The 16,384-nt window shown below is 38.0% G+C and overlaps 1 protein-coding gene across 1 annotated transcript; it reads right to left on the bottom strand.

Annotated features, from left to right (window-relative positions):
• Window positions 1-12,756: 12,756 nt before the first annotated feature.
• LOC306983473 (protein FAM177A1) lies at window positions 12,757-16,333 on the bottom strand. Its single transcript, XM_079583897.1, has 5 exons — window positions 16,113-16,333; window positions 15,327-15,509; window positions 15,004-15,070; window positions 13,713-13,810; window positions 12,757-13,624 (listed from the first exon to the last, which is right to left on the bottom strand). The coding sequence occupies exons 1-5, from the start codon at window positions 16,179-16,181 to the stop codon at window positions 13,421-13,423; spliced, it is 621 nt and encodes a 206-aa protein (XP_079440023.1). The 5' UTR covers window positions 16,182-16,333; the 3' UTR covers window positions 12,757-13,420.
• Between the last annotated feature and the right edge of the window lie 51 nt (window positions 16,334-16,384).

Here is a 16,384-nt window from a genome sequence, read left to right as displayed (position 1 = left end):
GTGAATTAAGTCCCTTCTGTTGCAGCATTTTTTGTTGTTGTTGCAACAATATTGACTGCAAAATAGATTAGTACATTTGCTACATAAAACATCCTAATGGTGGATGAATCGTGTGTGTAAACAAACAGTTTTTTTGTATGATTTTTTTTTTACTATGGAAGTCAATGGGGACCAGATACTGTCTGGTTACCAACATTCTTCAAAATATCTTCTTTTGTGTTCAACAGAAGAAAGAAACCCGGTTTGGAACAACTTGAGAAAAATTATGTCAGAATATGCATTTTTGGGTGAACTATCCCTTTAAAAAATAAAGGTGGTCTGACAGCTTTCTGCAAACACAAAATAATATGTTCTGTGAACTTCAAATTAATGTTTGTTTTTCTTGTAGATCTACATTGAATCAGTTTGTATTTTAGGCTAATACCAGCATTGATATATCATATGTGCTTTCTTAGCTTGCATAACTTAATTGTATCAAACTAAAAATTACTTCTAACCAAATGAAGTGGTGTACACAGCACATGGCCAAATTATGTCTGGATGGGATGTTTGTTTTTAATCACAATACAAGTCTGATTCAACCAAAATAGGAGGAAAATATTTTATATTTGTAAATACTTTAAAAATGAGGGAGAAACAAGTTTTTTTGGGGAAAAAAGGCTAAATACAGGTTTTCTTTTACAAAAAATGCACCAAAAAAATGAAAGCTCACAGGAAAAAGCATGCATTGACTACAAACTCAATATTTCATTCTGTCTTGAAAAGACAGAACCAGTGAACCAATGAACTCACTTTCATTGGTTGCATAATTTTCGTATGTGTTCATAATTTCATTGTATGACAGCCCGTCCAAAAATTTCATTGCATTATCACAAATAAAACAATTGACTCCAAGCACATACGCACATGATATTTTTTTTTCAATAATATCTGAATAAAGGGTAAAGATGTCAATTTTCCTAAGCCGGAATTCAATTTTGGCCACTGCTGTGTGTGCTGGGATGGAAGAAATCATAATCATAAATCATAATCATCAATTTTACAGCAAAATCAAATCAAAAGAAACAGATATGTCAAAGCACATCACTGTTGCATCAGAACAGTTAACACACATTTTATGAGACACTGTTAAATTGATATCTGTAAATGTGTTCAATTAAATTATTACATCATTTAGCCGATTCTCCATCATTCTCCATCGTGATTGTAAGTTCTTGCTGTTGAATAGTTTTAAGTTGCTATATTACTAAATGGCCCAAAAATGTACTTTAGATTTAGAACTTTACATTCAGTAGTTCAATCAACCTTTAAAATAGAGTTTGTCTGACAAAACCAACATTTTTTTTTTGTACAATGAGGCTTGAAATCTGAACCTCTTTGATTCTCTTTGTTTCTGCCAGGCCACCGAAACACTGTTACTGTCTTTGCTCTATTACGTGATCTTGAATTTCACCTATGAAATATGACAAATGATGTCATGCTTTGGTGGAGTCAAGAAAAAAAACAAAAACATTACTGAGTGGACATGCGTCTTGACATGTACTGGATTTGGATGAAGCCGCTGCGAGTGAATCATGGATATCTCAGAATCCCCCTCACACAGTCAACATGAAGTCATTATTTTCTACATGGATTGAGCCAAAAATAAATGTTGAGGTCAAGAACCACTCCACACTTCTCAATATAACACTGCAATATCTACCGCTCATCCTGCAAAAAAACTAAATAAAAACATATGTCGAAAATATGGCGTACAAACCCTTATCAGCAAGGTGTATTTAGTAAGTCTGTGAATGAGGAACACACCGAATCTCGAATAACATTCACTCTTTTAAATTCTCATTCACCAGCTTCCCTTAAATGGTTGCAGTTCCTCTTCTCTAAAATCCCCTGAACTTTCCCGGTCACAGGTGTGTGATAATGCGTATCCCAGAAAAAAGCATGCAAGGCTGCTGAGGCGCTTCACCAAAACAATAACATTGCAGAAACCGGACTTTTGATTTGATCAAGAGTTTAAACTGGCATTGGTGAAAGTGCAAAGCTGGCAGCTGCTTCCCAGAGCAGTGTGAGGATATTGTGCGGAGGACATGGACACATCTGTAATTGATCAGGCACTCGGGGAATTCCCTCGTGCACGTATCTATTTGCTTTTTTATAACCGAGGCGTATTATATGACACGAACCAAACCTCAGCGGGCAAACGCTTTTCTTATGGTGTCAACATCTGCTACTACTGTTACACCTTCACGTTGACAGCAAGTTTTTTGTCTGTGTGTGTGTTTTTTTTTTGTAGTGGGCCAACTTCAAAACACGCACGCCTTCAAAAAAAAAGAAAAAAAAGAAAAGCCAAAGCTTAACATGCTCTGCTATGTGTGAAAATGGGTCTTTGAGTTATGGGAACGGGGCTTTTAGTTGATGCAGTGCACAATGTAGCAAGAGCATTGACCACAAATCTTTTGATGTGGGTATGTATATTTTCCCCCAAGACATGAAACAAGACTCTCATCTCTTTATGTTCTACATGTAAAAGGAACCATGCCTCTCTAGGGGCTCTTTTTAAGGGGATTCATCCAGTGGTGTCAGCAGTTGCACACAAGGGGAGTTCCTTTCTTTCCTTTTTTTTTAATGATGGCTAATTCTTTTCAATAACTTTCCCATGAAAAAAAAGAACAGTAAATTCTCTGAATCGAATCACTTAAATCTTAATAAATTAAATCTCTCTCTCTCTCTCTCTCTCTCTCTCTCTCTCTCTCTCTCTCTCTCTCTCTCTCTCTCTCTCTCTCTCTCTCTCTCTCTATGCAATTCAGTGCATGTAAACAAGTTGGTGTAGAATTGACTTTATATATATTTATACTATGGGGCTGTTAAATGCTAATTGTTTGACGAATGTTCTAAGATGGGCAATTATTTTCAGGGAAATGCACGGCTAAAGTAGTTCCAGGTTTTGAGCGCATTACAGTTCCATATCACTTCGCCAAATGATTTCAGTTAAGGCGATTCAAAGGTCTTTACAGCCTACAACTGCAAAAGAACCAAAACCCACAACGACACTGACCGAGCAAATAAATATAGTAAACAATATGACAAAATTACGTTTTATTATGTATTTTGCAATTATTATTTACTATGCAAAAGCACATCCCAGACAGCAACGTAGTGTTGGCCCAGATCCGTCCCACACTTGGGCCGTGTGGAATCCACGTGTACCAGATGTGAGCCGGATCCGGGCTGACAGTGTCAAGTTGCTGTCTGGTATATCTCTTCCTTGTTGTCTCTCCCACTCAAGCGCGCGCACACATACACACACACACACACTCGCACATAAATGTGTTGTCAGCAGCGCTGCTCTGATGACTTTAGTTTAGCAACTTAAAAGCTACATTATTTCACTTGCTCACTAGCAAGGTGCACTGCAGATAAAAGTAGTTTCGCTATTAGCCTATAGCGCGGGTGCAGAACACTGTTGAGAGACGCACAGGCTGATGCAATTCACACACTTAATTTCTCTCTCTCTCTCTCTTTCTCTCTCTCTCTCTCTCTCTCTGATAACTGCATTAAGAACCGCATTAATTGACATATATGAACAAATGACCGCACATATGTTTAAAAGAAAAAAAAGTAGGTTTTATAGGGAGAATTAACATAAATAATTAGGCCTATTTTATGTTTATAAAATAATTATTTCAAACAGGAATCATTCACAAATGTTTTTTTTTATTTTTTACAAAAATGGTGTTTAAAGAACGTTTTAGTTAAACAATGTTGGTAATTCTCACTCGGCGCTCAAAGTTTCGATTAGAATATCACATAGTCTGTTGGTCACATACACTCTAGAAACAAAAGTTCACCTATTTCAACCATAGACAGTATATAAGATGGACACAGCGACCCCATAGACTTCAACGGAGAAAAGTGAAGCCCATTTGAAGCACTCACTTCCTGATCGCCAGGCGAACTGCGCAGGCTCAAACTGAGCTTGAACACGTGAGCAACGTGTCTGACAGCTGTCAGTCTTCTAGTAGCTGTGCGGAGAGAAATCTGAATCATTCCCTTCCGAATCTCGCAGAGACGGAGAGCGTGAGCATTAGCTGTCCATGAGCTAGCAGCAGGATCAACTTTATCACTCTCTGTGGGCTACTCCCTTCACTTTATTGGACTTAATGCCTCCACGTCCCCCCGATTGCCTGCGAGCTTCTACGCCGGTCTATACGGTAATTTCTCTACAGTGCGACAGAGAGTCGCGTGAGTTATGACGCAATCGTTAGCCTATTTTTACAAAAACGGCTTCTACGGGGCCATAACGTAAGATACAAGGTAATGGAGCCTTTTATACATTGTCGAGTTTCTTTAGAAATAAATAATGGACAAATGGAGTCTTTGGACGCCTCAGATGTAAAGTTATTCGCTGTCAAAGTGACGCAAAAATGAATGGGAGTCAATGGAATGCTAACAGTAGGTGAAGTTCTGCTACAATGGCGGCGCCCGCGGAGGCTTCAGTTTCCGGCGGATGGATTACCCCCTTGATTTCAACACAACTAAAGCTCAACTCGGATCTGAAGATTGCGCATGCGCGTGCGCACATGATCGGAACCCCACGCAGCTCATGGCCATCGTGTGTTTTATTGTTGGTCGGAAACATTGAAATGGAGACATTTTAGGGTGTGTTTTTGACTAAATTAAGAAAGTATGAAAACATAGAAGAGATGAACATTTTATTACAGGCCAGTTTAATTGAATTGAGAATTTTGGGTTTTGGGTTGGGGTATAAACGAAAATGGCTGTATTACAATCTCCTTTCTAAGCGAATAGGCTAATCTGTAAGTTAATAATGTAAGTTTGCCAAGTCTCAGTAATTCCTCACTCTAATTGTAGCAATAATCAGACTACTGGTGTGCATGTTATGAACTAGCCTACCGGCAGGCAGAAAACGGGCAGAACCTGATTTCACAAAGTACAACACGTCCCTGGATCATCAACTTTGTTGATCCTGGAACAACATTCCAATCAACTAATCAGATTTGCGGGACAAGTTTAGAGTTTATGTCAAGTTTTGGCTTACCAGGGTTAGGTGCTTCCCTCTGTTGAGATTACAACCTATCATTTCCCTCTGATATTAAGGCTAACTTATGGGTAGGGTTAGGTTTAGGGGTGGGACTACATTTTTTTGACAGGAATGTTGTTCCAGGATCAACAAAATATGTTGACCCATGGGTTAGGAACGTGTCTAACTCTGCAAAATCAGGACGTGCCTCAAACAGAAGACTTGATACAATTAGCTAGCAATTAAAGTGTTTCATTTCTGCACGGGTAGCAAAACTTAACAGATTTCTAAAAAATAATGACTCGAACCCGCCCCGTTTGCCATTGGCCATACAAACACTTAGCCCCCAAACTCACACCAGTGGTTGAGTAAATGTAGCTGTCTTGGGCTGGTCAGGATGTTCAAACAAACACAATACAAATTCTTCCTGTTCTCATAATGCTTGCATACTGTGCTGGCCTGTTGAAAGCAAAGGCTTATACAGGAAGAGGAAATGCTTGAACTATGCTTAGTTCTGGACAGAATGTCCCTAAATTTCCCCAACTGACAGTCCTCTATGAGTGAGCTCATTTATGTCTGGAGTGACCGCACCAGCCTGTATTTCTAACCACAACTCAGTAAATAGAGAGTTTACGCATTAATTCCTCATGCAGAACAAGCATACACCCAAGATAAAAACTGATTCATTTCTTTATTTTTGTATCAAAATATTTAGAAGTATATGGTGAAGATCATGACCCATTTACACATGCAACAATATGAATCCCTTTGCAATAAGACTTAAAATTATGAATCAGGTCGTTATATAACCAATGCCTTCATGAGGGCTCTCAATTTATATGTTAAACTATGTTGTGTGCTGGCATGACGTTTACGTTTGCACATGATGTCTAAACCACAAACAAAAATACAAGATTGAACTATGGTTATCCAAACTGAAAAATACCAAAAATCTCCCCAATATGTGTTCACTATCAAAGGGACAACTGAACTCACTCAGGCTTTGCGGTTTACACCTTTTACAGTGAGGGTAGATCTGACCTCTTGCCTTTGCAGAAGTTTTCGGTCTGTGCTCGTGGAGCAGGCTGGTGGGGACTTTCCACAGCTGAGGGAGTAACAGCGTTTTATCTTCAGTACGACTTCTCACAGCACGATATAACAAGTAGTCTATCACTCACATGCTCGTTTGTTGGTTGTGATACCCTCATGCGAAACTTTAGATAGATAGATAGTTTGAAAACATTGCATTTGATTCTGCATGTTGTCCTACAAGTTGAATGTAAAAACCGCTGTGCATGTTTGTCAATGTAGAATTTTTAAACAGTCTAGCAATACAGAAAGGTCGAGTAATGATGAAATGGTAGAATTTTACTTGTTCAGGTTCTAACAACATTGCAGTTTGCAGCCAAAACGATTGGGAAAATTCTGCGGCTCTAGTGTGCTGAAAGAAGAGATCCGGGTTTTTGGGTAAAGCAACAGGAAAGAGGATGGGTGTTGGAAATCCCCGTCACAGCGTATCTGTGCGGGTCAGTCGTGCTGCATTTGGAATCCAGCTGCATTTTTGGACAAGTGAAGTCGTCTTTAAAACCAGTTTTTGTGGTTTCTGCTGTTTGGAATTTGGCAGATTCATTTTTAGTTGCTTACAAAATGTCATAATTTGCCCACATTGCATTATATGTCCTTACGTTTCATGTGCAACAAAGTAAATCCCATTTTAGGTAAAACGGCACTTAACATTTTTGTAATGAAGTTCAATTGGTTAACATTTAATATATTGTGTAACCTGAATTTAGCAAGTTTTCAACCAAATAATCCTTTAACAATCAAATTGAAGGCCTTCATGAAAACATGCACGATCTCAATGAAATTTGGTCAGATTGTAGACTTGAAATAATCCATTCAATAGATTGCATGTAAATACTTTAATCTGAGTATTTTCTCAATTAGTCAAAAGTATCTGTTATGATACACATTTTATGACTTACGTATGTCTGTATGTTAATTTTTATGAACTGGTCAGTGGAGGAGACTAAATAGCATATCATACTAATTTGTAAAAAACAACAACAAAAAACAAACAAACAAAAACAAATACATGTCAGCTTTCTCTGTATATATGTCAAAAACTTCAATTATGGTGGCTGCCCATTCCAGTTTTGTTTGTAATGTAAATGTACATATATATGTGATTTGGATGGCAAAGTTTAGGGTTCATATAAACATTACTTTAAGAATCTGTAGAACATTTTGCATAACCAGCAATTTACTTGGTACAGATGGTAGCCTCTGTATCATTGAATAATGCTTAGTCATCTTAGATCATGTGTTCCTCACAAGACAATCATATTATAACCCTGATATTACTGAATTGCTTTTAGAGTACAGTCATTCTTTGCAGAAATGCCATAATTATTTATCATACTTGTATCAAAATGATCTGTGACGCCTCTTATAAAATAGCTTTCTATTTTGTGGTTGTTGCAGGCTCCAAATATAGGTCACTCCAAAATGAACATGCCAATGCTTTACTTAATGTGCTGCTAGCCTAATACATATCATATTACCTTTGATGATTTGCTAAGATAACGGATACTAACAATAAACTTTTAATATATACCCAGAATAATATCACCTGTAGAATACAGCATGCTACATCTAACACACTACAACAGAGAACCGTTAGCATACCCGCTAGACTGCTACAATAACAAACTGGGTCAGGGTTTCCCAAAGATAACTATTTCTGCATATACGGTGAGTTTTATGTGCACAATGTAATGTGCGCTAGGATCACTTTATTTACATTCACATAATTTCCAACATTTTTGTGGACTTTACAGCATTCTATCCAAGCAAAATAAAAACTTGAGGATTTGACATGTCAAAAGCGGTTTGAATGTTTGAAAGTGAAGAATTTAAAATATATTTTGATTGTAACTTGTAGAGTTAGTTGGTACTTGTAAAGAGTGAACCCAAATGTGAGCACCCCTAAAATCAACTATTTCCATTAGCAGTAGAGTCTTTGAGTTCTTTGTCTGTCTGGAAGTCACAGGAGTAGCAATATGGGACATATGGTCATATGGAATTTTAAAAATTAAAATAAAACACATTCTAAAAAAAGATTAGATATTTTATCTGTTTTCTTTGAATGTCATGTGACAAAGACCATGCATTGTTGTTAATATCTTTAAACTCTCAGGGTCCCCCTGCGGGTAGAGCTCTGGTATTACAGCATTGGATTTTTTGAAAGCTAAACCATTTTGTTTTCTGATCGCTCAACCGAATCACATCCATAGAGAATCAGATATTCAGTACAAGAGCAGCTTCGCTTTTGTCATACTACTTTGTGACATGAAGGCCAAGTACCCATACTGTGCACATGTAACGGGTCCTACTCGACCTGGTATGAGTGGGACTCAAACCGGGGTCTCCGGCTTAGATCTCTCTTGAGTTCAGAGGAGTGAGGTTTACACACACAGCTCTTAATGGCCTACGTCTGTTACACTCACCCTCCTAAACCTCACTCCCATCCGGGTCACGGCACCAAATATAATCAGTCCTACTTGACCTGATCTGAGCGGGATTAGAACCGGGGTCTCTGGAATGGGAGGTGGGCACGCTAACAAGGACGCTAAACACTGCACACCTATTGAGGCTAGGGGAGTGAGGTTTACACACACAGCTCTTACTGGGCTATACGTCAGTTACACACACACATTAGGAACAGTGAGTAGTGAACACACACTGCAAACCCTGGACACACACACCCGGAGCAGTGGGTTAAAACGGTTACAAGACTTGCGGGACTTGATTTTGTCCATCAGGAATTAATTAGATGGTTTTGGTTTGCTATTGGTCGATCCGATATGATATTGGTTTGTTATCCCGCCCTCACACCAGTGAAAACATCACAGAAGAAGAGAGTGATTTATAATAAGTTTATGGGAAGGACACATGAATTAAAAAAATTATAACAATGATGTGCATGGATAAATAATTTTTAATTCATAAAAAATAAAAATGGTCCATTTTGATTTCATAGTGACTTTAAATATCGAGTGGCATCATTCAGCACCATGGCAACATACAGATAGTTGTTCGATATCATTGTGGGATCAGGACAATGATTTGAATTAAGGGAAGTTGTTCCGATTCATGCAGTGAAGCTAGTGATCTATTTTCAGCCTGGGAGTCTCTGCAGAGCTACATTCATGTCTATTTTTTTCCCTGGTAAAAAAAAAAAAAAAAAAAAAAAAAAGCCCAGACTCACCCACTTTTTCTGCAGCTGTCTGACGCAAAGCCACGGCGGAAAAGGTGAACAATCTCTGAAGTGTGCAGAGTCTAGACGGATGTACCAAATCACACAGAATCCCCCTGCTAGTTTAGAAACAAATCTTTGTGAAGGGTACAATCACAGAGGACCAGAGATGTGGTGTGTGACCTATTTTTGGAAGTCACTAGCTGTGGTGTGATGCATTCAGGGGATTCAATGTATAATGAAGTAAACCACAAACTGAAACTCTGAGTTCTATTTAAATATTAAGTGATGGATGAGGTAGAAAGCAGTATTACTTTTATTACACAATAGCTGTTAGTCCAGATAAACACTGCCATCAAGTGTTGCTAAACACTATCATTAAAAGATTTGTGTAATCTGGGGTTTCCCGCTTATAAACCATTGCCAATGACATGGCAAAATGAATGTTATCTACAATGAATATCGCTCTTAATTAGTGTTTTTCAGGAAGAACTCATGCTTTGTTTGTCAAGTACAGTACATCTGGGTCCCAATCACATTTCTAAATAACCAAATAAAAATGGTCATCGTTTATTCAATGTCATGCCATTCCAAAACCTTATGACTTTTGTTCTTCGTTGAAGCACAAGAGAAAGTACTGGCTAATCGGTTCCATTAAATTAAAGTGAATGGGGATCTAGCTCCAAAATGTTATAAAAATGGCATATGTATGGTATAAAAAGTACCATAAAAGTATGTATCCCATAAAACTTCTGTACTATATGTTGTCTTCTGAAGCCATAATCTGTTTGTATGAGAAACAGAGATTTACATTAGAGTTAACATGCTGCTTAGATGTTCAGTGGATGTTTAAATCTGCATTTGTCTCCATTCATGCTTGATGATCAGAGCCAGTGTCTGGCAGTTTTTGTTTTGCATAACAGAATTGCCCAAAACTGTATATAACACCACATGTGACGCTGCTTTAAGCTTTAAACATAATGATTTGTAAGTGTATGATCTTGTCTCTTTTTGACACCAAATGGCTAACATCGCCATCTACTGGCTCCTTTGAGGAACACATTTAGACAAAATATAACTATACCCCAGGTTTCAGCTGTTTAGGCTCACTGACTTGTTTCAATGGAATTAAATATATGGTTAGCAGAAAAAGAAAGCGCTTTCTTTGCAATTAAAATTTTATTTGCTAATACTCTCAGTCTCATCATAGAATGTCTTTCAGCAGCAAAGTATCTGGTTGTCATGACAACAGCTTGCTGCTGCCCTCATGTTTTGATGTCACAGAACACTGAACTGAGTCAGTACCTTAGAGGTAACACTTTACTTGAAGAGGTGTGCATAAGACTGACATGACACCTTCATAATCATGACATGAGGTTTTATGCATGTTTATGACAACTGTCATTAAGTGTCATTTGCTCAATTATGACATTTTTAATGCAAATATGTAATTGAGATGTCTTTGTTATGACAACTTGACATAAACCAATAGTCAGTGTCTTGGTAATGACAACTTAATATTACCAAGACAACATATATTGTCATAAATATGTCATAAACATGACATAGCAGATTAATTATTAAACTTAGCTTTATGGGTTAACATTAAACTGTCATGTGGTTGGTTTTGACATTGGCTGTCATGAGGCCATTATAACTGTGTCATGAATATTTTTCTTGACCTAACTACAGTGGTACAAATGGAATTTGTCATTAACATGTTATAATGGCCTCATGATAGCCAATGTCAAACCAACCACCAATATAGCGTGGACTGTACCGATAATCCCACTTGTGCCAATATCTCCATCTTCAGAGTGTGATCTAGGATGTCTATTGAAGTAGATTTTTTATTCTAAATATATGGATGTGGTGTGTCATCCATGAAATACAAATACATTTATTCAAAGTCATCCTTTCATTATTAGCCGTTTTATTGCCATGTTATATGCATCATGTGCTTGCAAATTAATTTAGTAAATATACTGTAAATAAACCTGGTGGGGTATATAAGGCTCATTTGGATCATATCATTATAAATGTGTCTCTGTCTGAGCCTTACTCATATGAGCAGGGTTACACTGAGGACATGCTCAACTGGCCTTCAGTACCACACAGACATTGAGTCCTTTGTTGCCTAAGACAAAACAGAATCTATCAGCGGGGAGGACAGTAGAGCATAATCTACCCACACAACACATACAGATCCATCCAACTTACAGGGTTCAGGCTATATTTTAAGAGTGAAGCACTTTACCATTAGTGTTGCTATTGCCTGCTATATGTAACTCTAGTTAGGTTATTAGATATTGTAATTATATTTTTATAATGAAATGTAATTATTAGCGAGGCTAAATTACAGCCAGTCATCTAACTATTAGCGCAACTGTTCTTTCATATACACAAAAAATGCTTTGTATGCATGATAAACACGATATTTGCAAAATAGCTCATCAATTCGTTAAAAGTAATTTAAAGGTGCAGTAAGCGATTTCTGGGAAACACTGTTGATATTTGAAATCAACCCAAACAAACACACCCCTCCCTTCATTGCGCTGCCCCCAAAATGCACGAACACGCAATGCAAGAGTGGATGTCTCTTTATCATATCAAAGCAAAGCTGAAATAATGCTTCATGAAAAGTAAAGTGAGACATATACAGTACACAAGAGTAAATACAAGCAAGTGTTTGTTGTTAGTCGCCAGCAGCTCACCAGCTCCAGACAAACAGTGACACTCAAAACTGTCCTGTTATTAGAGCTAACATTACAACAACAGCATATCTTATTGGTCCTGTGAGACATCAAAACCAATGTTACTCGCATATGTAGCCAAAACAACGCAACCTCAAGTCTGTTTTCAGGCCTTCCCGTTTAGGTCTCTCCAGCAATGGAAAGATTTTGTAATATTAACACGGGTCCCAAATCATAACCCTTTGTCCAGTGATATTCCTCTGACCTTTTCTCTTTTGTAATGTCTCTCAGCCATCTCTCTTTCTACAGTTTTTCTTCAAATCTCCCTCTTGCTCACTCTCCTCCCCCATCATGAGTGGACACGCCCCCTACTGCTGATTGGCTCACTCTCTCCTCCCCTATCATGAGTGGATACCCCCCCCCCCCCCTCCCCTCCTACTGCTGATTGGCTCACTCTCTCCTCCCCCATCATGCGTGGACACGCCCCCTACTGCTGATTGGCTAAAAGTGTGTTGTGCTGCTCGGTCCGATCCACTTTCAACAGTTTCTCAGAAATTGCTTACTGCGCCTTTAATGCAAAGAGCCTTGTCTAGCACTAAACGCATTGCCCAGAGTACAGTACTACACACTTGTCTTTACATGATAAAATTAAAACTTAACACGTGACTCCCTATTGATTTTAAAATAACTATGTCAGTAGAAATCTTGGACCCTTTTCCCCCTGCGCTAGCGTGACATCAAAACATGAGACTCACGCAGGGGATCCACGACTTGATCTTTAATAAAGGTGAATTTTTGTAAATAGCTTTTTTTCCTCTTTTAATCACACTGGATGATTTTAAGGACGACATTCAAAATTCAAACACCTTGAAAAACGTAACGATTAAAATCAAGTATTTTTCAAACTCTGTACGAACCCTGAACTAAACACTCGTATGAAATAATACTGTAGTATTTTATTCACGTTAAACACAAAATGGTAAAAAAATTACATTTTCTCTTTAAAAAACAAAGTGACATCACAAATATCAAGCATTAACAGTATATTAATAAGTACTGAAAATTCAGTGTGAGGTATGTGTCTCTGGATTGATGGAGGATAAGTCCATCAAATGCTTCATAACACTAATAATAAAACATACACACTGTACAGAGTCAATTAAAAAAACACTTATGTAGAAATGTTCAGTGTAATCATGTTAGCGGAGTGGCATTTCAGAACAAATTTTTGGTCAGAGGCTGAAGAATTGGCTCATCTCCTCATTAGCACCATGATCAGTATCATGTTGTTTCACTGGCCCAGGATCAGTGGATTAAGGCAGTTAAAGTCACAAGTTAACATGGACATCTATTACAGGGCCTGTTTACGTCCCTGTCGTAAGTGCTTTAAAGAATAGACTAGTGTTTATATGACTATACTTGTGTTGGTTAAGTGCTAGTAACAAGTGCAGGGATGTGAATTGTGTTGGGCACTAAAGAAGTCTGACAGTCCAGCTCATTGGTCACCTGTACTTGAGTACTGTTGGTCTCGGGCTGGTTGGTCTTCGGGTCCTCATCTTCATCATTTAGCTGCTCTTCAAACAGGTGCTCTTCCTCTTCAGAAAGCTGTGTATCTTCAGCTCTCTCATCCTTCTGTTAAAAACAAACAAACAAAAACATTACAATATGCCAATTCTGATACTAGCCTTTTACATGAAGTGAATATACATGAATGCAGTACCTCCCTCTTTGACCTGCTGTATTCATCTATGGCATACTGGTATTTAGCTGAGGTGATGCCAAAAAGAGATGCCATTCGCTCACCCAGGTAGTCACAAGCTGTAAGATGGGAGATAGTTATAGAATATGAAAATTTACAAATGTTTGACACTAACTAAATAACAAACGTGCGAGATAACAAGCGCTTGAACATTCATGCAGTGTCTCAATTTTCTGCCTTTACAAGATGCTAAGTTTTTAAAAGCTTAGTGCATCTCTTTAGAGATGAAGGATTTTGTTAAAGGAACAGTAAAGAAAATCTTTACTAAACGTTAAATAGATTGCAGCATACGAAAACAATCATATATTTAGAGCTCGAACGTGTTTCAGTGTTTTGCATATTTGAATAAAACATCAAAACCACCATGTCATAATCATTTAACATCATCCACAACGGCCCGAGGAAGATTTCCTTGCTATTCCCACATACACAAACATTAGACCAGGAAACCCTTTTTAATCCCCAGGCATGATTACTTATGCACATTTAAGTCATTATGCCTGTACATAGAATATGAATATGATTTTTGTAAGTTTTATTTCCAAGCTAAGATTGTTGTTAACTTTGTAGAAGCTGATGTGATGTTAAAAAGGCCCTATTATGCCCTTTTAGAAAGTCTTGATTTATGTTTTTGGGGTCTACTAGAATAGGCGTTCATGCTTGAATGTTTAAAAACATTATTTTCCCACATGTTTTACATTTTTGAGGCTCCTCTCTTCCCAGTCTGTCAGTAACGCTCTATTTAGGCTACGTTTACACGTGGATGGCTATTTTCATAAACGGACATTTCACCCCTCTTCGTTTTTAAAAATAACCCTGTGCACACGAACCCGTGTATATGCCGTCAAGAGCATGCCAAACCTGTAGGTGGCAGTGTAACGAGAAGCTCAAGCCCATGTTAGCCAAGCAGAATCCCGAAAATAGTCACATACTGTGACGTCGCTGCCTAAAACTCCGTGTTTTTCAGTTTACATGCAAACGTGAAAACGGAGTTTTCCAAAATCTCCACTCTGGCCGGAGTTTTTAGAAAGAATCGTTTTCAGAGGAGAATTCTCCGTTTGCGTGTAAACGAGTGGCACAACCGAAGGGAAATGTCTCCGTTTTTCAAAATAACCATGTACGTGTAAACGGAGCCTTAGTTCCTGTCTCAATGTAGCCCCTCCTTCCGAAAAGCGTAATGCTCTCTGATTGGTTGGCTAGACTGTGTGTTTTGATTGGTAAACCAATGAGCGTGTTTCAGTCACAGACTTACCAGATATAGTGGATGTAGCTGCTCTCCACATTTGAAACCAGACATACGGACCCCAAGTCAGCTTGGACTTAAAAAAAAAAGAGATAAAATACAGTTATATTTATGTACCATCATACTAATTTTCACCTCTGGATAGTGCACCCAAAAATGTATTCATGTTGTCTCAAACCAACTTTCTACTGTGGAACACAAAATATTTTCTGAAGAATGATTTCTTTTGCATTTCACAGAAGTCATTCGAGTTTGGAAGGACATGAGGGTGAGTAAATGATGAACTATCCCTTTAAGGGCCATACAGAGGATTTGTTCAAACACACACATACTGTGTCTATGGAAGACAGAAGTTCTTTCTTTGCGTTCTGTCTTTTGTCCTCCTCCTCCTCATCTGTGCTGTATTCTTCCATGGTTTCCCCACTGGAGAAATGAATAATGCGGCGCGGGGTCTTCTCTTTTCTGTCTAGATCACCAAGCTCCACACACTCGTATTCTTTCTCTTTTCCAGAGCTCTGTCCACAGTCACACACACACACACACACACACACACACACACACACACACACACACACACACATCACAGATCATCAATATTAGGAATAAGTTGATTATGTACAATACGATGGGGTTTTAAACTGAAATGAGAGAAGAAAATGACCCTAATGCCATTACAAAAATAAATCAACAATAGTAGTTTACAAAACACCACAGTATTGTTGTGTTTGTTGTATTTATTCTAATATCAAATGTACATGGGTCTGCTTAAAAAAAGAGAGAGAAACAAATATGGTTATGCTTCAAAACTGTCAGATTTCTTTATTAGACGACAGTTAATAGCTATAATACCATATCACTTTTTTTCCACATTTTTATTTGTAGGCTATTAATGTAGTAACTTTTGGTGGAAAAGACATACTGTATCATCTGACAGGTTTTAGTTTCTATGTAAATAAGCATAAGCACTTTAATATGCATATCAGTTTAATATGCTTGATTTTATAGCTTTAATATATTTAATTCCAGGCGCAATGGGAATGCTTCAATTAAAAAACAAGTGATAACAGTAGCCTACAATAAAACTGATCCATGTAACGTTAGATTGGTCAATAATTTACCTTGTCATTGTCCATATCATGTGTCACAGTTATACTGACGCTGGAGAGATAAATGGATATTTCTGCCATCGCTATTGTGTTGAAACTCCGCTTTCCAGTGCAGTAACATCAACCTGTCCTGTCCTGAGCGGGCGGGTCCATCACTACATCACCCCTGACGTCACAGCAGTCCCAGGCCAGCTGGTCCCCGTGCGGAGACAATGACACATCATCACTACTGCGCCACCAACAGTTTCGGAGAGTTATTAATTTTAGCCTACATTTGTTTGTTT

Source organism: Phoxinus phoxinus (genome assembly GCF_949152265.1).
Source record: "Phoxinus phoxinus genome assembly, chromosome: 16".
In the NCBI taxonomy this organism is placed as follows: Eukaryota; Metazoa; Chordata; class Actinopteri; order Cypriniformes; family Leuciscidae; genus Phoxinus; species Phoxinus phoxinus.
The sequence above is the reverse complement of the archived record's forward strand: the minus strand, read 5'-3'. Positions and strand labels throughout refer to the sequence as shown.